The 17,799-nt window shown below is 40.2% G+C and overlaps 1 protein-coding gene across 2 annotated transcripts in view; it reads left to right on the top strand.

Annotated features, from left to right (window-relative positions):
* dnah7 (dynein, axonemal, heavy chain 7) overlaps nucleotides 1-17,799 on the top strand; it is a 68,247-nt gene that overhangs the window by 9,615 nt on the left and 40,833 nt on the right. For both annotated transcript variants that reach the window (XM_019263404.2, XM_019263398.2), the window contains exons 19-33: nucleotides 433-573; nucleotides 676-1,043; nucleotides 1,777-1,963; nucleotides 6,329-6,522; nucleotides 9,036-9,234; nucleotides 9,380-9,520; nucleotides 10,974-11,186; nucleotides 11,285-11,394; nucleotides 11,891-12,059; nucleotides 12,793-12,895; nucleotides 13,612-13,739; nucleotides 13,946-14,158; nucleotides 14,794-14,892; nucleotides 15,244-15,492; nucleotides 16,572-16,721. In XM_019263404.2, the coding sequence (XP_019118949.2) occupies nucleotides 433-573; nucleotides 676-1,043; nucleotides 1,777-1,963; nucleotides 6,329-6,522; nucleotides 9,036-9,234; nucleotides 9,380-9,520; nucleotides 10,974-11,186; nucleotides 11,285-11,394; nucleotides 11,891-12,059; nucleotides 12,793-12,895; nucleotides 13,612-13,739; nucleotides 13,946-14,158; nucleotides 14,794-14,892; nucleotides 15,244-15,492; nucleotides 16,572-16,721 (2,664 nt within the window). The remainder of the gene's footprint in view (nucleotides 1-432; nucleotides 574-675; nucleotides 1,044-1,776; nucleotides 1,964-6,328; nucleotides 6,523-9,035; nucleotides 9,235-9,379; nucleotides 9,521-10,973; nucleotides 11,187-11,284; nucleotides 11,395-11,890; nucleotides 12,060-12,792; nucleotides 12,896-13,611; nucleotides 13,740-13,945; nucleotides 14,159-14,793; nucleotides 14,893-15,243; nucleotides 15,493-16,571; nucleotides 16,722-17,799) is intronic.

A 17,799-nucleotide genomic window follows, 5' to 3' on the forward strand; every position in this document is an offset into this window, starting at 1 on the left:
ACATATCGAATTTATCATCAGTGGAAACCTTTCTAATCATCTCAAACTACCTAAACATGCCCTGCCAGCAGCCCCTCTCTGTCTTACTTCATTTACCATTTTGTGATACCCATCAGTTTGAACTCAAATCTGTAAATTCTTTGTTATTAATCTTTAAGGTGGTTTACTTATTGAAACAGCAAAATTATGCCAATACTTGGTTTGTTGTTGTAACAATTTCTATGAAATTACATCAGTGATTGAAAGGATGAGAAGATTATTTTTATTCACTGGATCGTGAGTTACTACAGTGCACAAACTGTATAGTAAATACATAAATATATAGTGTCTGGTATAGCAAACTGTTTAATTATATTAATTCAGTTGTCGATTATTATAGTCATTTTAGTTTTTTTTACAGTGTCTTTGTCATCCTAAATCCCACTCATGTAGGTAGAAGGGGATGTTAATAACTACTGGCGCACTCTGTATAAGCTGGAGAAAGGCTTCAATGATGTACCCAATGCCCTGAACATAGCCACCACCATAAAGACTAAGGTGGATGACTTCAAGGAGCACATTCCTATGGTGCAGGTAGGTCCCTAACAGAAAGATTTATTGTCCATAATAAATGGAAATTTAAATATCTTTCCGCTATATTATTAAAATTGTTTTTGTGCTACTCCTTCTTCACAGGTCTTGTGCAACCCAGGCTTGTGTGACCGTCACTGGGATGCCATGTCGGAGGTGGCTGGCTTCCCCCTGCGATCAGGTAATGATGAGGCCTGTGTGGCTAACTTCATATCCATGCGCCTGGAACAGCATCTAAGCAGCTTTGAGGTCATCAGCGAGGCAGCCAGCAAGGAGTACTCCCTGGAAAAGGCCATGGAGAAAATGGCCAATGAGTGGGGTGACATGGAGTTCAACCTCCTGGCCTATCGAGAGACAGGCACCTCCATTCTGTCAACTGTGGATGAAATACAGATGCTGCTGGATGATCACATTGTGAAAACACAAACCATGAGGGGATCACCCTTCATTAAGCCTTTCGAGGTGGAGATACGGTAAGAAATAAAAAGATCTACTTGAGGATTGTTTGAGTTAAACATTTAGTTCTTTTTTGATGATAGCTGTGCTGCCATGTACCCCAGTAAACAAGATTTTACATGTATAGTGTCTGATAGTGAGTTAATCACTTCTGTCCAGAAGGACATGACTGCTGGTGGTGCCAGCGACTATCCACAGTCATGCCAGCAGAGATAAGAGCACCTTGAATCTTTTCTGTGTAAAAGTCTTAATTGGATAACTCTGAATCGTGTGTCATGCGAGTCATACAGACCTGATACCTCTATTTGAAGCTTCTGATCCACATTGTTTGTCGGTCTCGGAAGTACAGTTCAACAGTGGTTTCACTTGAGCACACTCTATAATTAATTTATTACTATTCAGTTTTTATCTGCCTCTGAGTTCAGCAAATGATAAAAAATTCCCATCTCTATGATTTGTGAGATTATTGCAGCATTGGTGCTGCCAGGCACAGTTTGACACAAGATACCCTGCTGCTTTTGTGTCAGTGTATTGTGCCTTTTTGAGCAGGTTGCTAAATCAGCTACTTTAAAGTTTTTGATTAACTTTTTTGTAATATGACGTGGCAACTTTCCAATGTCATTGTCAAGTTTGTGGGTGGGAGAGGATGATACCACAGTGAGGACAAAGTACAATCTACCTCACTATGTTCAGTCAACTGAACATAGTGAGCTGTATCCCTTACTTTCATGTACTTATTTTCTCCTGTAGGGAATGGGAGGATAAGCTGCTGCTCCTCCAAGAGATCATTGATGAATGGTTAAAGGTGCAGTCCACCTGGCTTTACCTGGAGCCCATATTCAGCTCTCCAGACATCATGACTCAGATGCCTGAAGAGGGACGTAATTTCACAACTGTTGACAAAACTTGGAGGGAGACCATGAAACAAGTTTACCTGGTAAGTTCAGGGTCTACCCACCTCTCGTTCGATGTAAGCTGGGATCAGCTCCAGTCCTCCAAGACCCTAATAAGGATAAGCAGTTATGGAAAATGGATGGATGGCTATTTGATTTTGTTTCATTATGATTTTATTATTTCAGCAGGATGTGGTGATGATTAGGAGAACCAGCTTAAATACCGGGAACTGTCTGTAGAGGGTCACATGTAAAAATATTACTACACTATCACACTATCAAGATACTGATCTTTAGTTATAACCACAATCATAATCATAACAAGGTACATTTTAGTCTGTGGAGTATTTCGAAAAGTTTGAGAAATAGGCAAACATTGTCTGTGTAGCCACTAGCCAGGCATCTACTGTTGAAAGAGTACATGAACTGCCCCTCTCCTATTGGCTGACCTTTGGTTGCAGGAGTCATTCTATTAAATGCAACATGTAGTGCATAGTGCAATCTAGGATTGTTGCTGTTGGTGATACATACAAGATTTTCTCTCCATGTCCCTACCATTACAGAGATGGTTTATCATGCAGAACAGACATACCTGTGTTATATATCATGCTATCAGGTCTAAATCGAAACATTTAGGACATTTTTTAATTTCAGCACATAGTAATGTACTTCGGTGACATGCTTCAATTAAATCGGTTGAAGAGGAGCACATCAAGCATCCAGTTGATGAGGAAAGACCATGCAGAGCCATTTCCTACAGAATGGTTGCTGTATCTGTAGCATTTCTTTTTAAATAGAGTGACATTGAACCTCTGGAACACCACACATTTTAGTAATGTAAAAAGTAGTTGGACATAGTGACATGCTTCAATCCTGATTAGAAGGTTTACGGGTCACTTCAGCAGAAAGCTTGTGTTATTGTTTTGATGCAAAAGGACTCTTTTCTTCTCATGACATGTAACATCACAGTTGGTGGTGGGACTGGCAGCAGAGGGTGAGAACGAAAAACAGTGGAAACAAGAGATACAAGTGTACAGTAGAAGTGAAAAGCAGTAGTTTTACTGAGACAGGGAAGGAAAGAAGAAGGGAATCGGTAGGAAAGGGATGGAGAGCAAGTTGGAAACAACAGAACGAGGATAAAGTCACTGTTGCACCAGCATCCTCAAAGAGTTTCCAAAGGGTAATTGGCGTCCTCAGTAGACCTGAAATGAGACACATCAATTTCAGGCAGTGTCCTCCAGAAAGCCCAGGCTGACTGCACCATCAAATAGAAATTATGGATTTTGTCTGGAAGGGGCAGGGCTATACTGAGCCACAAAGAAAATGAGGTCACCAAGGGACAGATAGCCTACACACAGATGTGCATGTGTATTGTCTTGTCTGCTGTGAGTTGTGTGTTACATGTTGTGTTACGTAGCATGTGGACACAAATGGTTGTACAGTACTTTTTACACTTGCATTAGCACTCACCCAGTGTCAGTGAGGTTAGTATTTGTTTTTGTATTCTGTACACTGTGTGTTTATTACCTCTGTTAACATTTTCACAATGGGTTTATGGTCTCAGTTGCTGGTTTCAAGTCATCCTTCCATATAGCATGATGTTAATTTTGTGAATTATGGTCAGAGTAAAATGGCATGGCTACCCTGTGATTCACAGGTGAGGTCAGTATTGAAAAAAGTAATAGTTTTGCAGTTAGGTGTATTTGGTGTAATCCCAAATGAGAATCTGTGGCATCCACCGTTTGTTAGTTCTCTGCCCCAGTTACTCGTCTGAATGCTTTTATTTATTTATTTATTTTTTAATGCCTTTTAATGATAGGACAGCTGAAGATAGACACGAAGCAGGGGGCAGAGAGAGGGGAAATGACATGCAGTAAATGGCCGTCCGATGCGGGATTCGAACCGGGGCCAGCTGCGGCAAGGACTGTAGCCTCCACGCACGGGGCGGCCGCTTAACCCACTACGCTGCCGACCGCCCCGTCTGAATGCTTTTAGAAACACGGTTGATAATAACATTTGCATATTTTATCTAAATTGAAATATTTTCAACCAACGATGGGAAATGTTCACCGCTGCAGATTAAAATGAATAAATCATGGAAGGCAAAATTATGATTTGCACTCTGCCCTTCGTTTGTAATGACCAATTTCTTGCAGTGTTTAAAGCTAATGGTTCAAATTCACAACATCATGTAGGCCAGTTGTAGGGTGAACACCCCTCTGCATAGGCTCACACTGCATCAAAATCTGACAAAGAAAACATCCCTTCATCTTGTCCATACCATTGATCAGCAGTGCATGAAATTGGAATCATCTCAACCCCATACTACCACAGAACACAGTGTGAACAAAAAGGCAGGCTACAGTGCAGCTCTCCTATCCACAAATCACCTCAGGGTTTTTTGTCTGGGTTGTTGCCATCAGATCAGCCACTGGGAGCTGCTCAAGATCTACTGATTTTCCAGTCTCCACGTCTCAAATTCCACTTTTCCGTACTTGCTGCTTGAATGTGTAATTCATCTATTATTGCATGCAGAATTGCAGATAAAAAAAACGGGGATAAATCAATTTAAAAGACTTATTTTTATGAACCTACTTTTTTCAACTTGGCAGCACACCACAACGTTGCTTCCTCTAATGAGCTGCGGAAGGGAGAAACAACATCGACAGCCTGAGCTTATGGAGATGATGACTGACATATTGTTTACTAATAGACTGATGTATTCACCCAATAATAACACAATTATAGTCAATAAAAGAATACCTCATTTAATATTACACTTGCAGGCTGTGGCTTGAACATACAAGATATTATTTTGTCCTGGATGAGTGGTGTGTGTCACATCAGAACACAGACTTTCTTTAGGTTATAACTTTGTGTTTTTTTCACCATAATGTTTGCAAAGCTGCTAGAGCAGTTTCTGTCCTTCATTGAAGCCTGTTTGGTGCATAAAATGATTACATCATCACATATAATCCATGCATTATAACATTGTTATCCCTTCAGTGTGCTCATGAATAGCTTCCCACTGGCAGACTGGCAGTGTAAAAATAGCCCTTTTATTACATTCCCGTCTTAGAGAATGGGCCAAAATCACTGTCTGATAAAATCTAACAAAAGCCAGAATCAAAGTTCATTAATCAGACACCCTTAGCCAGTGCAATTGTATGGCCCACTCAAACACAACCAAAGCTTGATAATTTCATTTAGCCTTGAAAGTGAGTTTCAGTTACTGTCGTCTATCTCATAAAAAGCAATCACTGTGGTTTTGATCTCTGTTTATTATACGGTGAGCCCATAGGGGAAATTGTCATTTTGGTATGAGTCAATCATATAAAGTCAATAACAAATTGATAGATACAATAGATCAAAAATAATTTTATACCATTCTAGGCTACCCATTGTGGTTGTGGTTTCAAACAGAACTTGAAGAGATTGTCCTGCTGCTATGTGTATGCAATAAAAGGCAAAGATGTTGATGTCAGTTGCTGGCATCTTCTTGTGTTACTCCATGTTTTGGCCCCAGGATGATATCAGGCCGTGTGCTTCATCTCAGAACGTTTTCATCTGAACATGTTCAGGCATTCACTGTCCAACCTTGAAGATTAGATGGAGTTTTTATTTAGGCACTTCCTGGGGGTGACAGTTCCAGAGGATAGTGACTTAGTGTACAGATGGGATGATATCAGAGCTGAAATATTTCATAGGTGCTAGACAGGCCTCAGGTGAAATCTCTACTACTGTCCCATCATAGATTTTTTTAGGGTGTTGGGTGACAAGTGGGAGTCACTGTGGAACAAAAGGCTGTAAGGACAATATTGCAGTGTTTTAGTGTTACCTTCAAGGCAGCAGTGACAACACATGCTGGAAAAATATGAATACAACAAAACATCAACTTGTCATATGTTTCCTTAATGAACTAAAAGTTGCAGTATATTGCCAGCTCTAAAAATTTCCTAAAGCCTAAGAATTAAAAATTATATTTGACTGGGGAGATAATGTGATAAAATTGCTGCTTTCTTGCAGATACAGTGACGCTGAGTGCTCCATTTGAAAAAGCTTTACAGTCCAAAGAGACAAAGAAAACAGATATCTCATTAGTGACTACGTAAAACTCAGAGAAAACTCTGCAATGGGTAGTTATCAGCTTGTGCCAATTTACCACGGTCAAAACCAGAGACCAGATACTGTGAACTTGAAATTATTATGAGAGGACCTGAAATTGTCCAGAGGGGTAAATTATGTCCATTTATGTGTTTTGAATAAATGTTTATCCTAACTAAATGCTGTCGGGAGTTGTTGATGATAATAAAATGTATCATGTTGGTGGTTAACCTCAGAAAATATTGTTGCAGTCAATTGAAAGTGATTATTGTGTTTGATCACTATTCTCTCCTGTTTTTTGTTAGGACAAGCACGTGTTGAAAGTGATAGCCATCGACAAGATGCTAGACAAGCTAAAAAAGACCAATGTGCTTCTGGACATGATCCTCAAAGGTCTCAATAACTACCTGGAGAAAAAGCGTCTCTATTTTCCACGTTTTTTCTTCCTGTCCAATGACGAGCTGCTGGAGATCCTCTCTGAGAACAAAGACCCCACAAGGTAAACAGCTCAAACGTCTAGGCCTAGTTGTGTACACAGTAATAATACTACTTTATTATATTATTTGATATTCCTGATTACAGTTAACCCCTAGTGGCCATGCACAGCACCCTGGTTGATCCCTAGTAAAGTCAGTAAAATCAATAACTCATTCAGTTCACTTAACATTTAGTCAAAACTAGTCTGGGCATATAGACAATGATAAAATAAACTAAACCAGCTTCTGTATAACAAGAAATGGGGAAACCACAGACCACATTCCACCAAAAAACACCAAAACAGAAATGTGTAAGAAGCATATCTAGAAAAGAAAATAGAAAACCGTTTTCAAAGAGTTTGGACCTTTGGGAAACTGCTGTTAGGATTAGGAAATATTCAGCTAACTACGATACTTATTCAGCCTCCAAAGTGGTTTTCCCGGAAGCCAAGTCCTTACTGATAACCAACCCTTGTCTCATTTCACCCTGGGCGTTTGGTTAATAATGAATGCGATTCCAGACAAAAGATGTTCTAGCCTCTTACTCTTTTCCTTCCATTTCTATTTCTCTTTTCGCTTCCACTCTACAATCCCTCTGCTCTCTCTTTGACTGACTTGTCATCACATCAGTACAGATGCACACAATCACGGGCTCTTCTGTAAAGAAGGGATTTCTGCAGTAGTAGATGGGAAAGTTCTAGTTTCATTTTTGAGTCACTGGTCTCTGAATGTAATGCAAGACTAACAAATGGACTTTCTTTTATTTCAGGGATATAGAGAAAGCAAAATTTCAGTTTTTTAGTTTAAATTCTTTAGAATTAGAACACTTGCTCCTATGTCCTATTTTTCGAAGATTTTAAGAAAAGTTAGTAACTATAAGAAGGACCTTAGCAGAACCAGTCACGGACGCACTCTGGGTCAGAAAATAGATCCGCTAGCAATATGCCGTCTTGAAAACTACTTTGTCTGTTTAAAAATTCATTTTAACTCATTCTAAATAGTTTCTGAAGTGTCCGTGCTGTGTTTTAGTCCATGCTGGACGGAGCCGTGGCCGGGCATCTCCCTCTCTCCCTCCCTCGGAGAGAGCCCGGTGGTCTTCTTTGCGCCCAGCCTTCGACAGGTCACATTAATGTTATGAAGTATTTTATTTATTATTGGTTAGCTTCAGTACTTATTATACACTAAAATTGTTGGTCTTGCTTAAAAATGCACGCATTTATTTGTATTCAGTGTTAAAATTTATTATGTGGCTCTCACGGAAATACATTTTAAAATATGTGGCTTTCATGGCTCTCTCAGCCAAATAGGTTCCCGACCCCTGACTTAGGACAAAGTAAAAGAAGGGTTTCATAACCGCAAAGGTCACAGGAAATGGTGTGAATGCAAATGAAAAAAGGATTTTGGGGTGTATCACATTTCTGAACTAAACTCTTAAATATTACAGATATGTATATAGAAATGTAACTTAAAAGTCATAAACACAGTGTAAAAATACTGAGAGTAAGCAACCCTATGACATTCACTGAGCTTTTAAAGATCTCCACACTAAAACACATTTGTGGTGGGTTATGCCTCTTATGGGTTGTAAACTACAGCTTTGTACTAGTGATGAAATATAAAATATAAAAATACAAATTTGCCAGTGTTGTAGTTATCTCACTAAACCTGGTTTGACTTCTAAGGGAAAAAAAATAGCAGCTGGTGTTCAGACAGCCACGCTCAAGGGCAATCGTCCTATAACATGGAACCTAATTTAAGAAAAGGAAGCCTGGGATCAGTAACAGTAAGAACGTGTTCTAGCTCTGAGACACAGTCCTTCTCATGCTTCACTTCTGCAGTCTTTTCATTTTTCAAAGTTTCACCAGAGGAAGACAGGTGTTCAAACTGGGTGCATAATTACTTTTTTATATTAAAAACTGCAAACGCTAACATCATTATCTGCCAAAATAAATAAATAGAACAGCATGCACTCTCAGAATAGATGTGAACTAACAAACTACCTTTACTAGATTGTGGCATCTTTCAAACTAAGTTCAATGCAATATCAGCATTCATTCTTCAATGTGTTTTTTACAAACTGTCATCACTAAGATTCGAAATGTTCAAATTCTACACACAGGGGCCTTAAGTGCATGTCTGTATGTGTCTGGCTCATATTGATCCAGACACATACAGACACAGTGTCTGGCTGGTTGTGCAGTGAAAGCAGCACATAAACAGCTCAACTGCAACATCTATAGTCGCAGCTCTACTGTGTACTGAGATTTTGACAAAGCTCGCAAGTACACAAGTACAGTACACCCAGTACATGCACAGTACACCCAGTACAAGTACAGTACACTCAGTACAAGCACTTCTATATGTAAAGTGTGAGTAAAGCTTGAGCAATGGTGCAACCAGTGAAAATGACTGCATTGGTTACAGTGTTGATTTTGGTACAGTGTGACGAGCCAGTGTAAGATATGTATTAAATCAGATATACTGTGTATGATAGGCATATCTCAGTGATTTACTTGTTTTATGTTACTCTCCTTAGGGTGCAGCCTCTTCTGAAGAAGTGCTTTGAAGGCATTGCTAGTGTGGTGTTCACTGATGTGCTTGACATCACCCACATGAAGAGCAGTGAGGGTGAAGTGGTGCAGCTGCTGGATGTTATTTCCACCTCCAAAGCCAGGGGCCAGGTGGAGAAGTGGCTTCTGGAACTGGAGAATGGCATGAGTGCCTCCCTCCATAAGGTGTTATGTGGATTTTACATTTTAAGCTTCATTTATAGACTAACATTCTGCACATTCAAGGCTTCTCTCTATATGTTTTCTGATATCTTCCATGATAAACTTATAAGGGAGTTAAAGCTTCTGTCATGCTTGTGGTCCATTGCAGGTCATTGGGGAGGCAATCAAGGCGTACCCCAATGAGCTGAGGATCAACTGGGTGCGGGCTTGGCCAGGCCAGACAGTGCTCTGCGTCTCACAGGTCTACTGGACAAAGAACATTCATGAAGCCATTAATTCAGGCCAGGAGGTATTATATTTGTTGCAACATGCATTATATATTCTGAATTACATATGTAGTCTTGGGGTCAGGTTCTTTTCATATTATAAAGCACTTCATGATGTTCAATTTAACCCAAGCTGTGCCTCTCATAAACACTGTTGTCATTATATTCTAGTCACAGCATCTGAGCTTCTGTTTTTCTAAAAAAAAATGAATCCTTGACTGTCTTTGAAAAACTCAGAATGTTGTTCAACAACACATCTGTTTTCAAGGTATTTTTGCCATCCTCGAAGGTATCCTGGGAATTATTTGGATAGAAAAATGGCCTGTCCATTGCCTGCACACTTTTTATACTGACATACTTAGCAAGCAAGTCAGCATGTTCTGATAAAACACATACTGTCCAGTATCCTATGAAGTGTCATGTTGTTTGCATCAAAGCTGTAACTATGGTGGGCGGTGTTTAGCTCAGTTGGTAGAGCAGCTGCCCCATGTGCGAAAGCTCAGTCCTTGCTGTGGAAGCCCAGGGTTCAAATCCGACCTGCATGTCATTCCCTATCTCTCTCTCCCTGCATTCCTGTCACTCTTCAGCTGTCTCTATCAGAAATAAAGCTTGAAAAGGCCCCAAAAAAATCTGAAAAAAATAAAAGAGGCTGTAACCATGGCAGCTAGTATCTGAAATACAAAAATAAAAGAGGCTGTAACCATGGCAGCTAGTATCTGAAATACATCATCTACAGTATGCTGTGAAGTTGCATAATACCTGTATCAAAGCCGTGACCATGGTAACCTACGTTGGGAAGTAGCGTAGTAGTATGTCATGTCAGACATGAGAGTGTGAGAAACAGCTTGAACAAAAGAAATCTTGAAATGAGGTCAGCAAAGTCTGATCTGTTCCCGGATAAACTCTATGACAAATAGATTAGCTCTCAGTGAATGGGTTACTCTCAGTAATGGCTTACCTGGTGGCACTATCTACAAGCTATCATCAAATTTAAAGCTTTAAACACAGAGGCTGAGGTAGATACGGGAACAGCTGGTGTGAATGAAAATTACAAACTGTATTAAATCTGTCACATCACATGAAGAGCACCTATATTTCATAAGCTGACACATCTTATTTAGTTGATGTAGGCAGCAGATTTCTGCTGCCATAATCAGCTGCAGTATAGTGCTGTTTTATAAAGTTTGAATGGAAAAGCCCTTTATATCACAGGTTATATGATTATTATTATTTTTTAAAATCTCCTTCAAGACTTCAGAGTTTGCACATTTTATCTAAGTTCAAGATCATACCAAACCTATAGCACCTACAGTAAAACAAAAGCAGTCCAGCACAGTCATCTTGACTGTGATAGACTCTTCAGGGACCAAACTTGCGACCTTCAGTTTATAGTTGGCGCCTCGATAACATCCTCTCTTTGTCTTGATAAACTCCAGCATACTCTGCCATCTATTTAATCGTGCCTCTCTCCCTCAGGCCTTAGATGCCTACCTGGAGCAGAACAATAGACAGATTGACGACATTGTGGCACTTGTACGTGGCAAGTTATCCAATCAGAACCGATTGACGCTCGGAGCCCTTGTTGTGCTGGACGTGCATGCCAGGGATGTGCTCGCTGCTCTGGTGCAAAAGGGAATAAGTGACGAGAATGACTTTGAGTGGCTAAGCCAACTGCGCTACTACTGGCAGGTATGTAAGAGGAGTAGGGATTAGTTGATCTAAATGATTTCTACTCATAATACTGTACATACGCAGTGATTGACTTATGAACTCTGTGTCACACTCAGGAGAACCAACTCCAGACCAAGATGATCAATGCTGGTTTGCCTTATGGTTATGAATATCTGGGCAACACTCCACGTCTGGTCATTACCCCACTCACTGACCGCTGCTATCGGTAAAACTACAACACAAGCACCGCCAACAGTTCACTGTGTATTTGTTGGCAATGCCTGTGGTCAAAAGTCCTGTTCCTCTAATGACTCTACAAACCCCAAGTTGGAGAATACTGTAGACTGGTCATACCACACCATGTGGGCAAAGACATGTATACACTATGCTGCAAAATCACTGCTTTAATTCACTATTATATTATTGCCAAGTTTCTCTATTGTGGTGGAAAATCCGCTCACAAATGAGATTCCAGTGTGTCAGAAAGCCTAGCACTCAAGCTGCCACCTTCCATAATGCAGCTTCCCTGCAGTGAGGCCCTCAGTCACTTTAACGTCTGACTAAATGTTTTGTCAGCCAGGCCGGAGTGGACCTATTTTGACACATTACTGTCGATAAAAATATATCTACATGGCTTAGTGAGGAAACACATAATCACATGAATCACTGCCAGGCCATAAGGTGTTACATGAGCTTTTTCCTGTTTGTTCCCCTTACTTCAGCACTTTGTTCGGTGCCCTCAGCCTCCACTTGGGAGGAGCCCCTGAGGGCCCGGCTGGCACAGGAAAAACAGAGACAACCAAAGACTTGGCCAAAGCTGTTGCCAAGCAGTGTGTAGTCTTCAACTGCTCTGATGGACTGGACTACATTGCTCTGGGCAAGTTCTTCAAAGTAAGTATAATTCTCTCACCATGAGTTTCAAATTATTATAATTTGCTTACTATTTCCTAGCTAAACTTTAACCCTCACAAACAGTTGTGAAAGCACTCTTCCAACACAAGAATGGAGAAGACATACTGTACACCCGATAGTTAATCAGAAGTAGATATTCCCAGGTGCTGTTGCCCTCGTCTTTCAGATGGAAGCGTGCCAGAACAGATACTTCTACCTTGGAATATACCAGTAGCATATTTTTCAGCAAAGAGTCACTTAATAGAAGGTGACTTATTTTCTCCTGTCACAGAATTGCGAACAAAACATTTAAATGTCAGTGTCTACACACCACTACAACCTATCCTTACAAATATAATGCAGTGTGGTAGTGAAATTAGTGTGCCTATTATTATGCAAATAAGATGTCATAATAATGATTTATAAAATGTATGCAGTCAACTACACATGTACACTGTTCCTGTCAATTTCCTGGGGCTGGTGTAAGAGCTGTAGAATATTAAGACTTGTTCCTTTAGAGATAACACTGCACTGATGGCTCAGTCATGAACTCCTTTGTTCAACCCCCCAAGTTCATGTCATTGTAGTGATGTGTGTGCTTTGAGTGTGGGAAGCCACCAGAGCCAGTAAATGACCGCAAAAAAATAAAAAAATAGTTTACACTGAAATTGCCATGCTGAAATAGCTCTGTCTGTATCTGTGTGTGTGTGTGTGTGTGTGTGTGTGTGACCAGGGCCTCTTGTCTTGTGGAGCTTGGGCCTGCTTTGATGAGTTTAACCGCATTGATTTGGAAGTGCTGTCTGTGGTAGCTCAACAGATACTCACCATACAGAGAGGTTCGTGCTGTGCTTTTTGGAGTTTGTGTTTTTTTTTTTGTGTTGTCCTTTTGATGTTTGCGAAAATCGGCAGTATACTAGAAACAAGTTTGGTGTATTCTCACCAGCAAAAAGGCAGGTTTTTGACTACACACACAACAAAGACACACAACACAGAGCCAAGGTAATTTGTGTAGGCTGTGCGGCAGAACTTCAAGCACAGCTTTGTTCAATGCAGCACAGCAGTGTGTCCAATCTGTGTTACCTGTGTTGAGTGACTTGCACCGAGAAATGTAAAAGTCTAGACGTATACAGATTTCTCTTAGCTCAAAACTAAAGTTTGGAAATGCTAATTGTTTCTTTTTTTGCTGCTGCAATAAAACAGTTTTCACAGTTGTTTTTAGACCTGGACACCTGAATTGTGTTGTTTGTTATACATAGCCTTGATTTCTGGCTAAATACAATTGATTCAGCTTCACTTGTCTTACCTAAGCCTCTAAGCCCATGGATTATTAGCATTAGTGCTATGGTGTTCATTTGTCATCTTCTGATGAGGCACACAGCTGTGGCAGAATCTCATTAGAAAAAAAGTATCCAAAGAAGCAGCATCCTGAATCTGCAGTGGGAAAAAAGACTGGAGCCTTTAACTACTCTTCTTTTTTACAGTCTTTATCAGAGTCAAAAGGCATGAAGTACAAGTTAATACATACTGTATCTAACTGCATCTGTTTGTCCAGGAATTGCGGCCCATGCAGAGCTGCTGATGTTTGAAGGGACAGAGCTAAAACTTGACCCATCATGTGCCGTTTTCATTACTATGAATCCCGGCTATGCTGGACGTTCTGAGCTACCAGACAACCTCAAGGTAGAGTATCAGTGTCTCAGCCATTCTTTTTGTTTTGAGTGACCAAACTGTGCAAACCCGTTCCTCAGGTAAAAGCAGCTATGCCAGTCTCTGAACGTTACTAATTAAAAAAAAAACACTAACATAAAACATCACAAAAATGCAAAGCTTCTACTTGAAATCTTTTGAAATTAAAACCATTCAGCAAAAGTATCTCTTTACATCAGGCTCTGTTCAGGACTGTGGCTATGATGGTGCCAGACTATGCAATGATCGCAGAGATCGTGCTCTACTCATGCGGCTTTGTGAATGCACGGCCCTTGTCGGTGAAAATTGTGGCCACTTATCGACTCTGTTCAGAGCAACTTTCGATGCAACATCACTACGACTATGGCATGAGGGCTGTCAAGTCTGTGCTGACGGCAGCTGGAAACCTCAAGGTATGTCAGCACAGTTTAATTTTCATGTGATGGAATATTTTCACCACAAAATAATTCTAGTGTCAGCTATACACAACTCTAGTGTCACTATCAGCATGTTTGTCTTTTGTTTAATGCCTCAAACCTTTACTGTGAGAGTTTTGAGAGATTTTAATGGTGTTTTTTTTTTCCTTCAAGGAAACACATTAAAAAAGTTAAAAACTCTTTGATCAGTGAACGAAGAGTGCTTAATTAGGATGCAACAGTTTCTTAACTTTTGCTCAGTCTATGTTGATAAAAACAGCGCTGAGCAAATTAAAAGGCAAATGTGCACATAACTCAGTGTGGATCTGGATTTGGTTACAACAAAGTTTATTAAAGATTATTACATTTATTAAGTAGGATCGGGTTGGTAGTTTGTGTGAACTGCTAAAGTCACCTTTATGCCACGTCATGCAGTGATGATCATAAAAACCGTCCCCAAATGCCCCTTTAGATTCTCACTGCAGTGACAATTGCCCTCATGTTTCAACTGATCCTTATTACAAGTCTTTTCCTCATTTCCCTTTATTTATTTCTGTCACTGTCTCCCTTTTTACTCATATTGTCTCCTTTTCTTCTCTTCTTCCTTGGTCGGTGGGTTTGTTGCACCGCAGCTCACATTTCCAGAAGAGAACGAAGACACCCTGTTGCTGAGATCCATTATTGATGTCAATCTGCCCAAGTTCCTGGCCCATGATCTGAAGCTATTTGAGGTGCAATGGAGTGAAGCTCCTCCTGTCTTGATTAATGGAGCGATACACATCAAGTGATGTCAGCCCATGTTAATTCCAGTCAGTTTGTACCACGATGCACAAGGACAATTTAACCCTGTTTGAGTCAGAACGGTTCACTGGAGTATGTGTGTGTTTGCCAGTGAATGGTTATTTACAGAGCTTTTGAATATGTGTGTCCATCATTTGTCTAACTGTCCTCCCCCGACACATCTCAAAGTGAACAGAGTTTGTGCTTTTCCATTGTGTTTAAAATTGTGTGGAAATATGAATGTTCTCTCACTCAACTTGAAGATTCCTCCCTCACTGTTCCAAAACTACTTTCCATCTCAGGGTATCACCTCTGACCTCTTCCCGGGGGTGAAGCTTCCAAACCGAGACTATCGCATCTTGCTGGAGGCTGTTGAGGAAAACTGCAAGCGCATGAACCTGCAAGTTGCCGAATTCTTTGCTGAGAAAATCCTGCAGATCTTTGAGATGATGATAGTGAGGCATGGTTTCATGCTGGTGGGTGAGCCCTTTGGAGGCAAGACCAGCGCGTATCGTGTGCTGGCAGCAGCCCTTCATGACGTCTGTGAAAAGGTATGATCTCCTGTTTAAATCTAAACAATAGGGTGTAGAAGAACGTGGGTGCAGTGCTTTTTATCTGTTGACAGTAAAAATTAGGAAATAGAAGCTAGATGTGCTAATTGTTATGTTTAAAATAAAAGACTGCTGTATTTCATGATTCCTTACGTGGCGCTAAGTCTTGATCGATAGCTACTGTAAACTACTTTGTTTTCTTCATTGCATTCCTGTAGTTGTCCTTGAGATCCAACTTATTTATTATGTTCCTGTCAGACATTCACCTGGTCAATTTGTCAGGCATTTATGAAAAAAAATCCCATTTTATGATGGTTAACCATGCATTATTTGATTGCATTCTATTGCAAATTTGATGGTTTCCTGAGTCCTTGGGACATGAACTTGCTCAGTCAGTAAAAAAATATCATACCTTCATGTCAAGTAAAAATATGTTTTGCACTCAATTTCCAAGGCTTATCTGAGCTACATGTTTGTCTCAAGTAAACACATCCATCCAATTTGTCAGAGCTGTAGTCTTTGTTTAGGAGTTATCGATCTCACAGAGAAGAGCAGAACTGGCTTGTTGTATTTACATGGCTGAGAGGCATCCCACGAAGGAGACAGATGAAGGCCTGCTGATGGAACGCCTGGGAATGCTACATTTATCATCGTCATCCTTGTTGCTGCGCATCCACTGATCATGTCCAACTCCCCCTCCACCCCCCTCTCTCTTTTTTTTGGTTCTTTTTTTCAGAAGCTCACTTTTCTCATTGTTTTTAACTCAAAGTGACACCTTGTCTGAAAAGCCGTTTGTTGCAGTTTTTGCTTTTCTTCCTCGGTTAGCAGAAGTCCTGTCATTCAGACACTATTCTTCTAAGCAATTTTTCAGTCTTGGCAGAGACAAATTGGTCAAATGAGTGGCTAGTCATGCTCATTTTTGCTGTTTTGAGCATATTTGTATACTGTATATGTATGGGTGCATATGTACATGCTTTATTTAATTTGTATTTGTCTGTTCACCCCTCTTTTTCTTGAATTCATATCTCTGTTTATAATCAGTATGTCTGATGTGTGTTTTTATGTGGTTATTACACCAGGGTTTGATGGACGAGAATCAGGTACAGATCACCGTTATCAATCCCAAATCCATCACCATGGGCCAGCTGTATGGCCAGTTTGACCCTGTTTCTCACGAGTGGTCTGATGGCATCCTCGCCATCAGATACAGAACCTACGCTGCCTCCCAGGTAAGTCAGCTGCCCAGAGTACAGCACTTCAAGACAGTTCAAGACATAAACAAAGAAACACTCTTACACTATTCAAACTGCAAGCCACAGGCTCCGTCAGACCTTCAAATGTTTACACTTTGCACTTGTGCAGGGTTAGCAACACACCACCTATATTTCTCTGGATACAGAGCACTTTAAATCCAGTATAATTGCATTGTTGGCCCATATTGATATGTGTGGTAAAAATGTACATATTCATATAATATTTCATGCTGCACAAACTCCAACATAGTGCCAATTTATTAAAGCCTCTGTGAGAGCTGTAACACATCCTACTAGCTCCCATGGGTTTCCATGTGTTTAATGCTGTGTATATTCACAAATAATAGCTGTTGGGGAGACTGTGTTAAAGTTGTTTAACTTCTTAAACTACACATGAAGAGCAACGTCCTCAGGTGAGATTGCTGTCTTTCAGAGGCTGTAGCAGTGAATATACTGGTTTCATATGAAACTGCAAGACCTAAGGCATGCGCTGGTGCTAACCATGTCATGTTATGGGACAATGAGTCTTCCCTTTAGAGACATGCCAATTTATGGTAAACCAATGCTGTTTTTTTGGATGCAGTATAAATGTGTATTTGAATATTTCTGCACACTGGGGTACATAAACAGTATTGGAATTGCATAAATTGACTATGACATTGAAAGCTGAGACTCTTGTGGGATTCAGTGAGACCAATTGTATTCATGTATGATGATTTTAATCCCCATACTAGCCATTTCATTAATGTAAGACCATTTTTTGAAAGTTGGTCTCACTGTATAAAATGACTTATTGTGACCTCTAGAATAATTAAACCACGAATTAGACATCTAGGGCATTCAGAGGACGCATGGTTTTCCAGGGTGTGTTGACATGAAGCAGGTTTCTGGTTTCCAGAACAGAACTGCTCACCATCTATTGCCAGCAAATACAATTCATACAGAACTGTCCAAAGAAAAGTTTTTGATTCCAAATCACAGCATGGTATTTTTTCATTTTATGGTCCAAGTTTTCAAGGTCTTGGTGTCTTAATACCAAACAAGTCTAGTGGTA

This window comes from Larimichthys crocea, chromosome I (genome assembly GCF_000972845.2).
Source record: "Larimichthys crocea isolate SSNF chromosome I, L_crocea_2.0, whole genome shotgun sequence".
Lineage (NCBI taxonomy): Eukaryota > Metazoa > Chordata > Actinopteri > Sciaenidae > Larimichthys > Larimichthys crocea.